This window comes from Oncorhynchus masou, chromosome 27 (assembly GCF_036934945.1).
Source record: "Oncorhynchus masou masou isolate Uvic2021 chromosome 27, UVic_Omas_1.1, whole genome shotgun sequence".
In the NCBI taxonomy this organism is placed as follows: domain Eukaryota; kingdom Metazoa; phylum Chordata; class Actinopteri; order Salmoniformes; family Salmonidae; genus Oncorhynchus; species Oncorhynchus masou.
Window position 1 is genome coordinate 47074053 of NC_088238.1, and position 15622 is coordinate 47089674.

Here is a 15622-nt window from a genome sequence, read left to right on the forward strand (position 1 = left end):
GGTTAATTCAGTCAGCTAATCCTAACCCTAAACTTTACTTGAATTTACAGGAGCACTGATCATTATCAAGCAAGGTCAGCAGATTCATTTATCAGTTAATATAGTCTTTTTTACAATGTTCTTAGTAAACTGTGTGCACTTCCATTGCATAGGCTATTGTTTGTGCTTTCTTAAAGAACACAGAAAGAACACAACCTTTTCCAAATATCTGGCAGATCATCAAGAAAATGTGGCCAATGTCTGCAGGCTGGACATTAGGAAGACTTAGAGGACACAGATGAGAGACTGCTGCTCCAGGTTTCAAGGTTTTAGAGTGCTGGCGGGGTTTCTGGACCCATCGCACCTAGCCCACTGTGACACTATCTACCGATTCAATCTACAATATACTGAAGAAAATTGTCTAAATCCTTGGGGGGGGGGGGGCTTTAACAGAAAATAATTCTGCCCTTGAAACACTCAGGGCCGTCTTTTGATTAGATGATGCTATCTTTGTTTAGACTTCAGCATCTAGGGCAGGGCCTTGTGATCATATATTTAATAAAAATACAATTGCCCGGCCCCAGCCCCAATAAAGGCAAGTTATCTCGTCATCTTTAATTCAAAGATTATCAGTGTTGATTGGCACTTGAAACAGAGGTGGAACCACCCCCCAAAAAAAAAATGGGCCAGTGACAATGTCAAGAATCCATCCACTTGTCAAAGCTCAGGTGTTTCGGGTCAGATTTCTTCCTATTACCTTTACTTAAGGCCAGACACCGGGTGAATACCATTAGGCTTCCAGCTAAAAATGTCTGGCCATATACCTCTATTCTTCTTTTCATTTAACTGGACTAGACAATATAACAAATGGGTAAGGTTCCCTTATTGTAAAGTGGTGCTCATTATATACACTCTATTCCAGTCCTCCAGTACCCCCAACCACAAACATTTTTGTTGTATCCACGGACAAGCACACCTGATTCAACTTATCAATTAATCATCAAGTCCTTAATGATTTGAATCAGGTGAGTTTGTCTGGGGCTACAACAAAAATGTGTGCTGTTTGGGGTACTGGAGGGCTGGCATTGGGAAACACTGCTTATTGTAACCATATTGATATTGCCAACAGATTTGACATCTGCAATGAACAGCATAATCACCAACATTAATATCTTTGATGATTAATTCATGCTATATTTTATCTGGAAGTTAACCAGTCACTTTCTACCAAAAGAGCTAATACACGCTGCTACAAACTAAATTTGACCAAATAGCACAGATTTGTAAGTGCCTCGAATCAATGAATCAAATTTCATATACAGGGCAGCAAGTTTGTCATTGCACAAGTGGGATCCTGTTATATGCTGTTCACCCCCATGTTGTAAACTACAGTACATTCTGCAGGTCCCTGAACAGTCATTACCGGGCTGCTGGCCTGCTGGCCTGCATCTATGTGGCCTGTACACAGTAAGAATGATCTTCCAAATTAACTGGTTGTGGGCTTCAAGGGAACGTCAGACGACCTGTTTACCCATGGCATCGGAATCAAGCCAACTCCCAGATGACGTCGTTCTTCAACACGGCAAACATTTAAGGGTCGCACAGGACTGTGCTCGCCACCCTCAACAGTCATAAACAGGGGCGACGCAATGGTATCCTAAGGCATATTTATGGGTGAAATATGTGATAGAGGTGCCTTGGTGTACAGTTAAAAACACTTTTTTTTTTTTTTTTACATTTACCTCGGCAAGTCCAGTTAAAGCTACAGGATGATGCCAGGAGTAGAGAGACTTGCGAATGAAATCCACAAGATATATTCTGGATGATTGATGTAAAACTGCACAGTAGCTGTTTGAATGACTTTCATAAGTCAAAAACAGTTTAGTGTAACATAACTCCTTGCACTGAATTGAAGACATTTCCAAGTAAGCCATCGGCCTCTAAAACAGAAATTAACTTTCAGTGAGAGGACCACTAGACCAACTGGTAGAACACACCAGGTGTAGTAGCCAAGTGAAGTGATGTTTCATCGTCAATTTAGAAATGTGTTCTCCTAAATCAACCTCACAACATTGTTGACCTACAGTTGTTTACCCCAACTTTTTAAAAGCTCTCCAAGATAAACTGTAGCCTTGGTCATGTCTCCTTTTACAAGATGGACCAGAGGGTAGCAAACATTGACAAAATCCCATTAAATCAATGTTATCTCAACAGAAAAGGGTAGGGAGGCAGTTTCTTTTATTTGCAAGGACTGTCAGGTCGTACCAATACACAAAACCAAGAGATGACATTGATTCACCTTTCATTTGGAATTCTGCAGAGCATTCGCCCATTGATTTTACAGGGAGGGTCAGATACGAAAATGTGCCATTTGATATATATGTCACAGCTGACCTACTCATTCACTCGTATTCATACACGACATACAAGTGTTCCCAAACACACACACACACAATGGTTTTCCCAAAACAATCTCTTCAACTGAACAGCCCGCAATCTCTACAAGTTGAGCACTTCACCTTATCAACACATCTACATTAAGGCCGCCCAGCCCTATAAGCCAGGGATCATCAACTAGATTGGGCCGCAGGCCGAGTTTTTCTTGAATGGATGGTCAGGAACATAATTAAAAATCATTTGTAGACTGCAAATTGATCGCAAGAAGCCCAAACAGATATAATATTTGACTAAAACAATCATTTCAATCCTTGCTTACATTTGTATACGATCACATATCGCTCTCTATTATGCGTGGGAATAGTTTGAAACAGATTTCCAAAATTAAAATCCCTTGGAACTGATTTGCTGGTGTTTTTACAGTCTTATGTAAAAAAACAATAAAAAAAACAACAACAACATTTTGATCAAATAAAATCACCCGCGGGCTGAAGTTGGTCTACGGGCCGCCAGTTATTGTCCTTCTCCTTATGTATTAACCAATGTCATATCTGTTTCTCACTATTCACTATAAACAACGTTATATCATATCAGCCATATATTAACGACAAGACCAACCAGAAAGTTCAAATGGTATTTTGCAAAAACATACTTATGTGACCATCATAACACCACCAATGTCTTACTGTACTTAGAATATAATGCAAATAAAATTAGGTTCCAAACAGTGATACTCTTAAGTGCCTTTTTCTTGATTTTCTATGTTCCCTCAAACCAACGTAGGACAGCGGGCATCCTTTCAAGCTGCAAATTGCAATAACATGCACAATAACAAAGAGTGGTCCCACTCCCTATAGAATGTGTCTCAATTACTGACAGATATGTAATTTAGCTGTCAGACCAAGCATTGATAACTTTTTTTTCTTTTTCTACAGACAACCTTGTTGGTCATTTAGCCACCGAATGCTTTGTGAACATTCACAACCAAACATGCAATATGACATTACAAAATTAGAAAGTCAAATCTTGTTTGTTTCGATATGGAGGGATTTTAAGTTCTTGTTCTTAATTTGAAAGGAGAGCGAGGTTATTTTTTCTAATGGCCGACAGGATGGGTGGCATGGACAGGCGAAGGAGAGGAAGGAGGGATGAGGGGATAGACAACGTCCTTCCTTGTCAGGACCAAGGATATCTACTGTTACATGGACTGTCTTTGGGATGTGTTGTCTGAAAGGATTTTCAAGGGGGATTTTAAAGTTTGAAATGAATAATTGTTTACTTTTGCCCTCTACCAGTGGGGGACAAAAAAAGCTTTAATTGAATACATAAGGAGAGTTGTGTTGCCTGTATATAGTTGTTTTTATACTAGGAAACCATTTAAAACAAGTGAATGTATGATTTATTGATTGCATAATAAGTGAAGCAGTTCCTTTGCCTTCCTTTAATATTTTAATTAGAAATTGTGCACCAATATTTACTGTAAAAATCTTGTCATATTAAATGAAGTGCCCTTTAATATAGACCACATGAAACATTCAATCCATATGATGTTTAATATGAATAAAGACTCACTACTAAAGTGCCAAAATTCTGTATTTTGACACATCCCTCTGTGCACACTAAATTCCAGGAGGATTTAACCCACTTAACCTCAAGTTATACCATCATTGTAAAGCCCTAGTTATTTTGTTGCTTTGACAAAGTCATTTCTGAAGATTATTATTTATTTAATGTGATTAGTGATTCATTTTAGGGAGAGAAAAAAAACTACCTGTCCCTCATTTTAAGGTCACCCTGTTACGTGAACTTAACTCTCGTTTTAATATGGTAAGACTACTCGATTCTAAGTTGTTTAGAAAAAAAAGAAACAACTGAACATCTAATAATCAGATCATAGTGTGAAAGCAGGTTCTATACTTTTGCGCCATTTTCTGTTTTTTTTTTTGTGGCGGAAAACCGAGTGGGTCAGGCATAACACGTCAACCCTGTTACCCATAGATAGAGAGGCTAGAAATGTTTTAACAATTTACATTTTTAGTGAAACTGCATTCAATTGCCCCATTTGCACACTTGCTTCCATTCCCCGTCACAAAGGGATTTATGGCTGATTTAAGTTGCAAATTGTCAACACAGTCAACCCTGTTACTTTATTTGGCACTTAATATCATTACTCTAGTCATTTTATTTAAACTCTTGACATGAGAAAACATGTATTTTTATTATGTTGAATGTGCTCTTCATGACAGAATGTAAAAATGGTGAAATAAAAAGTGTTTTGTTTCCACCAAGTTACACTACCTAAAAGGGACTATTCATTCGAATGCTCTTTCTTGAAATGGATAAAAGGAAAGTTATTTTGTCTTTTCCCCCGAGACCAACAGTATGAATACTGATTCAATTATTTAAGGCCCTTAGTGAGATGCCACACACTGCATGTCTCAAAATATTTAGAGCCTTCCCCCTCACAGAACTAACGCTCATCTACAGATGAAGACTAATTTGACATTTTCTCACATTTCCAGTGAATGTGATTGATCTGCCGACCCCAAAAAAGTTAATTAAAGCATCCTCCACACGAGCTAACATGCATCAGCATTAGATCATAGCCATCAACACACAAGCACACACACACACACAAGGCTCAGCGGTTGAGTAGTTGTGTCGATTCCAGACCTGTTTACTCATGACGGGGTCGTTTTGTGCAGCATGGCAGAGGCGGCGAGGGCCCGGGGCCCACTTATGAGCCAGTGTAATGACTCATTAATAAAGTGAATGGAGGCCAGAGTCCCTTTTTTCAGCACGTTTCATTAACTCACCCACTTTGTAAAACGCCAGTCAAACTGACACGCGGCGAGGGCCATAGCTCTTCACTGGTACCCGAGAGAGATCTAAGAGGGGATCCAGCCTCATGCATATCCATGGGGAGGAAGGAAGTGTCTCTTTAGTGGCGGCGGGCCGCGAGCGGTGATGAGACGAGCCTCACACCCCCTTGTCATCTTTCACTAGGACTCGGCCATCAATCACATCTGCGACTCCATGAATACAGGATTGGAGGCGGACATTTTCTTTTTTGTCCTACTGCTTTGAATACATAACATGCAGAAACCCAATAAAGCAAAGTAATAAGGAGAGAAGTGCCGAGTTTCAGAAACAATATATTTGATTGGGGGATATGTTACTGCTTCATATGAACTGTCAAATGCAACAGCCTACACAGCATGGACCATATTTTATGTACAGTACAACACTGGCATGACATTCACTGTCCAATCCAATGGCTCTTCACTATAAGCATCTTTGACACACAGTACATGTAGCTACAGCTTGCACAACATTATATGACGCATGTCATGTCATATTGGGTCATTACCACCATCACATAGCTGACCTTGGTCCTGTCATCAAGCATGGGAAAAGTTAAAACATCTGGAAAGGGCAAAATGTTCAAGGGACAGTTCACCCAAATTTGAAAATGACATTGGTTTCCTTAGCCTATAAGAAGTCTATGGACAAGGTAAGACATCTATGCTGTTGTTATTATTAGTATTTTTACATGGCCACTATAACTGCAGCAGTCTCCATACTCACTCAGTTGAGAAAGTCAATCATTTGAAAAAAAAAAAATAACATGGTCATGACAGATACTCAAGTAATAATCAAGGCAAATATTAATACAAAAAAAATGAATGATTGCTTACCCACCTGTCTTCATAGCTCATGTCAGTGTAAACTGATGGATGTGCACTCTCTTGTTCACCCACTTGTTATCCTCCATGTTCAGAGTAAATATTATACCAGCAGTGACACATTTCCATGTATAGCTATTTAAACAGAGCTCATACAACACCTTTATATGCAAGGTCTTGCTTTGTCTTTTGGAGTGATAGCAATGTAAAACCCCAGAGAAAAACACAACCTTTGTGATAACTATGTGGTAAATCTTAATCAGTAATTTATTTGTTGGCAAACAAGTTTCACTTTTACAACAAATATTAGTTATGAGGTCATTCAACTTGGAAACCAATACAAAAATGAATAAATAAAAAAAGCCATAACCATACTCACAATAAAAATGAATCTGTGCTACTGAATTCTTTACCTCCATTTTTCACTTTATTTTGTAGTTTGAACTAATAAATAAATAATCTTTTTTCCCCTTGAGGAAGAAAAGAAAATACATTTCCAGTTGTTTTTCTCACTAGAAACGTTCACTCTTCAAAAAAGTAAATTTGCCGAGTGCTTATTGATATTCAACGTGCTCTTTCTCTCCAGTCTCTTATAACTGATGCAGGCCAACTCATGGCTAACTTTTCAGACACTTGTAATTGTGTTCCTTCTATGGTGTGTGAACCATCATTCTCTTTGTATCTACACAGTGAAGAAATAATCAAACTGTGAACTAAAAATGGCTTGGAAAACATTGGTGGTTACATTGCTGGAGAGAGAAAAATCATGTATGGTTTTGTTCTGTGATTTTTTTTTGAGGGTGTTATTTCGTTTTGTTGCTTTGTTTTGTCGTTTCTTGAAAAAAAAATGCTCATACTGGTGTCAAGACCAGCACAACAGAAAGGAAATGCTCCTAACCAACTACATTTACAGAGACAAAGGTTTGGGTGGAACAAAAATCATACTATTATGTGCAACGCTAGTATCTGTACATTTACATAGAAATATCTCATAATTCTGTTATTTGTTTTTTTTTTTCCTCTCCCTCTTTCTCGACAATTGTTATTGTTACAGCAAAAGAAGGGAAAAAAAGTAAAGAAAAAAAATGCTTTAAAGCACATGGGATTTAAAGAGGTCCTTCATGATATTGTTCAAAATCAGTTTAGTCGAACTTGCAGGAACACTTCAGCAAAAAGTGTGCTGCAATATCACTAGAGAGGAAGAAAACCCCTTAAAAAGCCATTATGGATACAGAAGTATAATAAAATAGTCTTTCTTGATTTGTTCTGATTTGAACTCTACACATCTACTAGTAGCAGAATGTTTTTTTTGTGGCTGTTTGTAGTTCCTTTGGACTGTCAAATCGCATTTCAGAGCACGAGATCCCACCGTCCCGAGTGCTCATCTCCCCTCACACTAAGGGGAAAACATCAATCCACACAGGGTTCGGGCATCTCAACCCCCCCAAAAAAGTGAAATGCACATCAATAGACTTCTCCAACATCCAACCCTGACTAGATGTATTATCCACAAAACATAACAGTTTCAATATTCTATCTGCGGTCAGTACTGGGACTGGCATCAGTTTCGATTACAGTCTTCGGGACACAGAGTAAAAAAAAAGGCTACCACTGCCGACAATTGATCAGCACAAAGGGAACGCGTAGGGCGAAGTGGGGAGTGGGTCAGAAAAGAAGGGAACCACGGCGTGAAGGGATTGGGGCGGATGGGTCAGGGGAGTTGGTTTTGTAGGCCTATAGGCTGGTGACCAGGTGCGAGGGCTCCTGGGGGGACTCTTCAGGGGACAGATCCTCCTTATTGGGGGACACGATGAACCCATCACTGCTGCCCCTCCCTAGTTGGTAGTAGGAGTGCAGCTGGTTGCGTGAGCCCAGGTTAGGCATGCTCTTGTAGTATACATCGTCCTGGCTGGCCTCGGGGCTCTTGCCCCCTTCCGGGTGGCCCTCTCCGGCATCTTTATCGGCGAGGATGGCAGTAGTGGTGGTGGTACCGGTGTCTGTGGTATCCGGTAGACCTGCCAGCACGGGCATGCTGGTGTAGAGGGAGTCCCTGGGATGGTGCAGGTGGTGGGGGTGGTGGCTGGGGGAAGTGGGCTCCACATCCAGGGTATGCTCGTTGGTGAGCAGGGGGAAGAAACTCTCGCTGTTCTCCTGCGGGATCCGCCGGCGGGACGAGGACGAGGTGGTGGTGGCCGAGGAGAAGGCTGGGTGGTGGTGGTGGGGGAGTGGAGGCTGATGTGGCGGGCCCTGGTTGTGGAGGTGGTTATGGTGGAGGTTGTCTACGGGTGGCAGCAATGGGGGTCTCTGGGGCAGAAGGGGGGCGTTGGACTCTTCCCGAATCAACTCCAGGCCCAGACCCTCATCATGGAGGTGCGGAGGGAAGGAAGAATGCTCATCCAAGTCCAACGCCACATTCATCCCCATCCCCCCCAGGCCAACATCCTTGCCTCCGTTGCTCATGTTGTTCACCAGCTTGTTCATGAGGTTGCGGTTTTGCTCGGCAGAGCGGTCGTGGTTGTTCAGGTAGGAGGGGATGTAGTTTGACGTCAGCTCTTTCAGGATCTTCTTCTCCAGCGTAGTCTCCTTGTGGTTGTAGCCCCGGTCGATGATCTGGACGCAGTCGCTCATGTAGTCGGCGCTGGCAATGCTGTAGCCGTGGTTACCATTCAGTGGTAGAGTATCCATGACACTTGTATCCCGGGCATTGTTCAGGATTCCCTCTGGAGAGAAGAGAGGGATAGAGGGGAGAAGCTCATATGAGAGGGACGGAAGTAGCGGTTGCTCATTAGAATGGCTAAATGTCATCCGCTTGGATGTGTTCACGCACACATTAAGCCCGGCAAAACTCTGCTTTCTTTTAAATGTGAGGCGCAACCTTCAGGGTGGCACACAGATTGTGCTACTTAGTTGAACCTTTTCACTATAACTTTGCGTTGGGTATATATGGTATGTCTACAAATGGCAGGATTCTCTAAATGATTTAACATAGTCTGTCGATTCTAGATATACTTACCTTTTTACACACACACACAAAACACAAATTCAGAGTAAAATGATATATTCAAATCGTACTTGTAATGCAATTACATTTCTGTCATAATTCTATATGTTCGGCTTGTGTTGTAGTTGGGAATAACTTTGTCCAAAGATGAGAACACTTATACATGTGTGACAATCGACAACATGTAAAGCTTTATGCACATACACTCAACGACAACAAACCACAGTCATGCATTTCATTTTAAGAGCGAGATACATAACCTACATCTCTGGACCCCAGTCATATAGGCCCCGATTTAAAAGGTTCACTCAGCAATATGCCATAATCATCTAGTGCGGGGCAACTTCCTGCCTACAGCAAATCAACAAAAACAGCATTTAAATCCGCCACAATGTGGGCAATGGAGATGGTGCAAATTGGGAAGAGCCAATAGTAGCAGTCTTGATAGATTTGAATTGGTTGTTGAGATCTGTAAGCATGATGTCATACTGCTGAGTCTACCTTTCAGAAAGCGTCATCTTAAATATTGAGTTGGCTATGGAATAACATAGAAAGACACAGAAAGAAAGTTCATGGTTGACTTACAGACTTTGCAATGATAAATATACTGGAGACCATAGAGCAGGGTTTCCCAAACGCGGTCCTGGGGACCCAAATGGGTGCACATTTGAGCTTTTTTGCCCCTAGCACTACACAGCAAATAACTCATCACCAAGCTTTGATTGTTTGAACCAGCTGTGGAGTGCTAGGGCAAAAAAACAAAACGTGCTCCCCTCGGCGTCCCCAGGAACGCGTTTGGGAAACGCTGCCATAGAGGGTACGGCGATGAGGGTAAACTTGACAATTATACATTAGGAAAGGACTTTCTGTTCTCTCATGCAGAGAAAGTTCTGGATTCCCGATTGTAAAAATGTTTACGGAGATGTCAACATTCAGCCAGCCTCACACAAGGTCATCGGGCTAGTTAAAATGTGTCTAAAGTGAGGCCTCTTCCTCTACCTTTTTTGTTGTTGCAGTTAAAATATTCATGTACAACGTAAAACTATGCTGGTGATGACCGAGTTCCAAGATTGGCCGACATCTGAGATGAATCCGATATCTGAGGACCATGAGCACGTTGGCTACTTTGGCCAATTTAATCTTAAATTATGGGATTACAATTATGTCAACCATAAGTGACAATGACATCTTATGATATCAAATGGATGCACCTTGGGCTGGTCATTTTGAAGAACATATTAAGATCTTTCAAAGCATCTCCTTTGTGAATATAGTTGACGGATATTCTCCAGAAGAGGTGAATCATTTCGGAGGAACGTCGGACATTTTGAACAGTTCATTGAACATTGTTCAATGAACAATAGTATTCACACATGAATTTAGATTGACTCTCACATTTCTATTTTGTCAGAGGAAGACCTGTGTTTTTGAAATTGGATTTCTACTTCCAAATAAGATGACTGTATTCTCATTCCCCTTCGTCAGCATAGAGTGAAAAGAAAGTAAAGCTAAGGTCAATTACATTTGGTAAGCAATGTTTAGTTTGACTCCCATACTTGTCTCTCTGTAGGGCACTTTTAGGGACAGCATGAGGAAAAGGAAAGACAAAGAAAAAACACAAGTAAGCATAACAGTGACAGGTAGAAGAGACGTGCACACAGGGTTGATGATGCTTCCTGCAATGACCTCCCGTGCGTCATGTCACCATGGATACTTGGTAAACCTTTCTAAGAAACTATGATCACAGTATATTCAAAGGGGGGGGGGGGATGAGTTTACATATATGATGTATTAATCTTGCTATAACATGTTAGTGATCTCCATTGTCAACAAACACTTGAGCACATGCCCCTATCACTCGTAGATGTGTTTTGCATCGACGTTTGCATAGACGTTGTAGCGGCTGTTAAGATCAAACCAAACCATGGATTACAGTTTCTGTTCTCGTGGCCCATAGACTACTTCCCAGGTGAGCAACCACCTGACCACAAGTTGTAAAATCCTAAACGTCCCCTTTAACTTTACAGCTCAGGTGTTAAAAAATAAATAAATCACACCTACAGAAACCTACATGTATTTCCTGTGGTAACATTTGGGCAAAACCGTTATATTCAACTGACATGCACCAAGTCACGATAGACTTGTAGAATGTGTAAGATATGAGCAAGATTTTAACAAATGGATTAGTTCACATGCATCACTTTATTGATATTGTCATAATGATCCAGTGAGTACTATGTGAGTACCACGGTATGTAGTACTATTGAGTACTACTGTATGTAGTACTATTGAGTACTATTTTGGATTGGTTAAACTCATTCATACAGTATAGTCTCTGCTGGAGTTACCGATCTGATTAAATAAAATTGAGTCCCATTTTCAGATGTGACACATTTTGCCTGACACAAGTACTTTTAATATAACGGGCAGCAGGAATGTATTGTCTTGTCGTAGCGCCTTGATGTTGTTTTTTTGTTGGCTGTACAAACAGACTTCTATACAGAGTTTGAGGCACATAAGTATCAATGCAATACTGGCCATTTACATCATTGAGAATGTTCAGTCGGATTATATATAGAGTCATAAACATTCCAACATTATAACATCATCTTGTCTTATTGGAACGGGGCCCAGAGGCAGAACAGTTATGTCGTTTATACTAGTTCATCAGTAGCTCAACTTTGTATTTTTCATATTAGAATCATAGATTGGGAGGATTAACAGAAAGATGCTCATTTAACCAACTACCAGCAACACTTAGAAGATATCAGACATAGGAATGTAGACACACAGGACAACAGTGCAGCAAAACCTTAACAAGTGACTGGTGGTGTGTTCGGCTCCCAATAGGCGCACCGACGTCCCTTCCCAATTGTTTTGTGTTTGTCGCACCATTTCCCACACTGAATTATGCATGCAGGCACATGAATAAGTTTGGAGTGTGACAAAATGATCCCCAAATGGGAAGCCACCATACACCCCCTCCCACCAAAAGCATCCAGCGGGGGGGGGAAAACAAGAAAAGGTGATAAAGCATTTTTGTTGTTGTAGCAAACAAGTAAGCTCTAGCGACATTCTAGCGACATTTTTTGAAGGAATGAAAAGAAGGCTAGCACACCTTGCGTGTTGTACATGCCCACTGACGGGTTGTTATAGACGGCCGAATCCCCGAGCAATGTGTTATAGGGATTGTTAGTGCCATGGGGACGGAGGAGAGCGTTAGTTATAAGATGGTTAGCCATAGCCCCTGGAGCAGCCAGATAGAGACAGAGGGAGGGAGAGAGAGATGAGACATAGAGGGAGAAAGAAAAAAGAGAGACATGTCAGTCAGGCAGATGCAGCCGAGGCAATGGCAGCAATAAACATTCACACGATCATTAGGGCGAGTTGATAAACAGTTGGGCTACAGACGTGGCAAAGCTTGAAACAGGCTGACATGACCATGGTTTATCAAGACGGCAGCAGTGAGGTAGGTCATTAATGTTTTTTTTCTTTTTTCTTAATGGGATAAATGGACATTTAGCATTGTTAGCTTTGGTGTGCTCACATTCAAGACAGGATCAGCTGAGTGTGCAACAGTACAGTACGTTTAAGCATAGACCCATTCAAAGACATGACACTTCAGTAACGGACCTGAACACAACATGATCAAATCACCACTGTTGACAGATTAAGACATGTTAATACCAAAGCAGACCAGGTTTTTCTGCTTTAATCTAATTTGATTTGAATACGCTATGAAAGCTTTTGGCAGGTACCATTTCAAGGTTACTGTATTACGTTGTGTAAATGTTCTAGATCTCCCATGCATTTTGTCCAGTGAAATTCTTTGCATTCAACTTTCCCGCAAAGAAACACTCTTAAATGAAACATCCTCATGGATGGTAGGCCCAGTTACAACGCTCATTGTAGTCCCTTCGCACTATACCGGCTCTTTATGCTTGACTGCCTTTGAACATAAGCAGAGGTTTCTGATTCTATTTGTCCAAATGTCACCCCTGGACTATGTGGCAGTGACTGATGTCTTGGTCTGTGCGACTAATCTGCTTCCAGATCACTTCAAAATAAACTTTTTGACTTTGAGCAATGTGACTAACTGTAGCTAGACAATAATAATATTTATATGAAGGAGCAGGAGGTACTGTAGTTTGAATGTGGGTTGGATTCTGCACAGCCGTTAGTGAGGAACAACTGACTGACTTTTTGGGGGGGAATTGCTTCATTTTGTGAAATATTGAGAGTTACGGTATACAGTTGCGAACATATCTGCAATAAGCTACTGTTTATATGTTATGTTCGCAAACGCCTAAGAGTTTTCTCTCTTCAGATTCAGAGCACATATCCAGATCCTAACATGTGCTCTGTGACATGCCCGATTCGACTGTGCAGTGTACCAATACCAGAGTGTGTAAATATCTTCGGAAAACATCTTTCATCTGAGGTGGAAATGCACGCCAATTAGTTCTGCCGACGCAGTATCCTACACTGTTCTCTTGCAGTGCTCTGAATCTGTCAGAGTGAGGAAGAGAGAGAGAGAGGGAAAGAAAGAAAGCAGGGGAGATAAACCACTTCTCTAACGACATATGACTCTCATTCTTTGACAAACAGTTTCGAGGAATGACTGTCTCAATTACACATCTGAAAACGAACCGCAACCAACTCTGAATGGAGAGGTATACGTAGGACTTAAGGAAATGGCAGGAGTTGGATGATGTATGACTAATTATGATAGCTAACGTTGAGGATTGAGCACAGCTCTGTTACGCATCCTGTACTAAGTGCATCACGCACTGCGCTAATGATGACATGTTGGGAATGGGCTAACACTTACAGTATGTGTTATGTGTTGTATGCTAATTGGCCAGCAAGGGCATGATGGGAATGATACGGAGGAGATATATCGGTGCTATTGTCTTACCACATTTATTAATGACTAGAACTATAATCTACATCAGGTTCCTGCTGGGTTTTTCTACTCCTCTGAGCGTACAGGGAACAAAAGAGCCGACATCATAATTGCCTGAAAGACAACCTTAGGCTTAAAACACATCTTTAAGTCCAGTTGAATATCAGTTATCCAGTTGAATAACTTCACGAAGATGGTTTCAACAGACAATATTTCTATGAATGCATCATTGCCAGAGTATCTTCAACTCCAACACTATCTATCCCAGTGGTCATTTCAATTAAAATGGTAAAAATGAAACAAACAAAAATCTTCTTTGCAAAGAGCAATTTCTCAAGCAAGAATTTTCCTGGCCTGTATGGGAGTGGTCTGTGTAGGGAGGGGAACACTAAAAACTAGCTGTTATTGGCAGAGAGGTTTGGAACTGTCTTTCTTATTGATCTGTAACTAATTTACCGCCTGGTGCATCCCACCAAATCAGGCTAAAATTTCAGACGGTCTTAGACAAAAAGGGCATGATCATCATTTTCACAATTTCACAATTTTATTTTTATTCTGAGCGGTAGAGCTTGGCCTGCATTTTGACTGTGATCTCGGCAGAGAAAAGTTTGGTGACCTGTCACGACTTCTGCCGAAGTCATTGCCTCACCTTGTTCGGGCGGTGCTCGGCGTTCGATGTCACCGGTCTTCTAGCCATTATTGGTCCTTTTTTCATTTTCCATTGGTTTTGTCTTGTCTTCCCACACAGCTGTTTTCAATCCCATTTATTACCTGTTGTGTATTTAACCCTCTGTTTCCCCTCATGTCTTTGTCAGAGATTGTTTTATTGTCAGTATAGTTTGATGTTGTATAGGTGCGCGTCGGGTCCTCGTACCCATGTTTGTTTGTTTATGTACATTTTAGTGTTATGGAGCATACTACGTGAACTTTATTAAAAGACTCCATTTTACACTCCGTTTGACTCTCCTGCGCCTGACTTCCCTGCCACCTATACACCTATGCCTGACATGACCATGTTGATGCACCGAAGCAAAATCATGATTTTCTCAAACAAATTCCTTTTTTAGACATAATTTACATATGATGTTTGATGTGTCAATTAACATGGACGTTTCCATTAGGTTATTGCTTCTGTTTGATATAATGACTATGTGCTCCTTTCTTGTTGCTGTTGGTTCTCTAATTACGAAGCCTTCCAAAAATACCAGCCTCTTTTGATATGATAAACAGCTCCTCCCCACCCCCAGGCTGCTCGCCCACTTGTGTCTGTGTTTGATAAATTGGACCATTTCCAAACCGTACCGATTGTGTAGCAATAATCGTGAATGTGGGGATAAATTAAACATGTGAGGCTATCAAGATGATTGCACGCTTCCCTCTCGAGAGGAGAGAAGTATGGAGTCAGCTGCAGTTATGTAGAGACTATGAGGCGGGGTACTGAATACCGATTCAAAAGGGACTAGCAGGGAGAGAGGCATGCTCATACACATCATTCCATAATAACATTGCTGAGAAGAGCAAGGGGGAGGTGGGATTCTATTCCCATCTGTTTGTGATGCTTTTGACGCTTCCGAACATGATGCGTTATCCTGTGCCAGACGGAAAATGCATCCGGGCAGACTTTGTGTTTATTCGAACACTTCATACATCAGA

At 41.1% G+C, this 15622-nt stretch overlaps 1 protein-coding gene across 11 annotated transcripts in view; it reads right to left on the reverse strand.

Moving 5' to 3' along the window:
• Positions 1-5514: 5514 nt before the first annotated feature.
• The window catches only part of LOC135516327 (adhesion G protein-coupled receptor L3-like), a 318499-nt gene continuing 308391 nt past the window's right edge, over positions 5515-15622 (reverse strand). For 5 of the 11 annotated variants that reach the window (XM_064940520.1, XM_064940521.1, XM_064940517.1 and 2 more), the window contains 2 exons: positions 12182-12310; positions 5515-8782 (listed from right to left, as the gene is read on the reverse strand). In XM_064940520.1, the coding sequence (XP_064796592.1) occupies positions 7797-8782; positions 12182-12310 (1115 nt within the window). In that variant the 3' untranslated portion in view covers positions 5515-7796. Of the gene's footprint in view, positions 8783-10585; positions 10638-12181; positions 12311-15622 lie in introns of all 11 variants that reach the window. The other 6 variants (XM_064940528.1, XM_064940527.1, XM_064940524.1 and 3 more) reach the window with 3 other exon arrangements.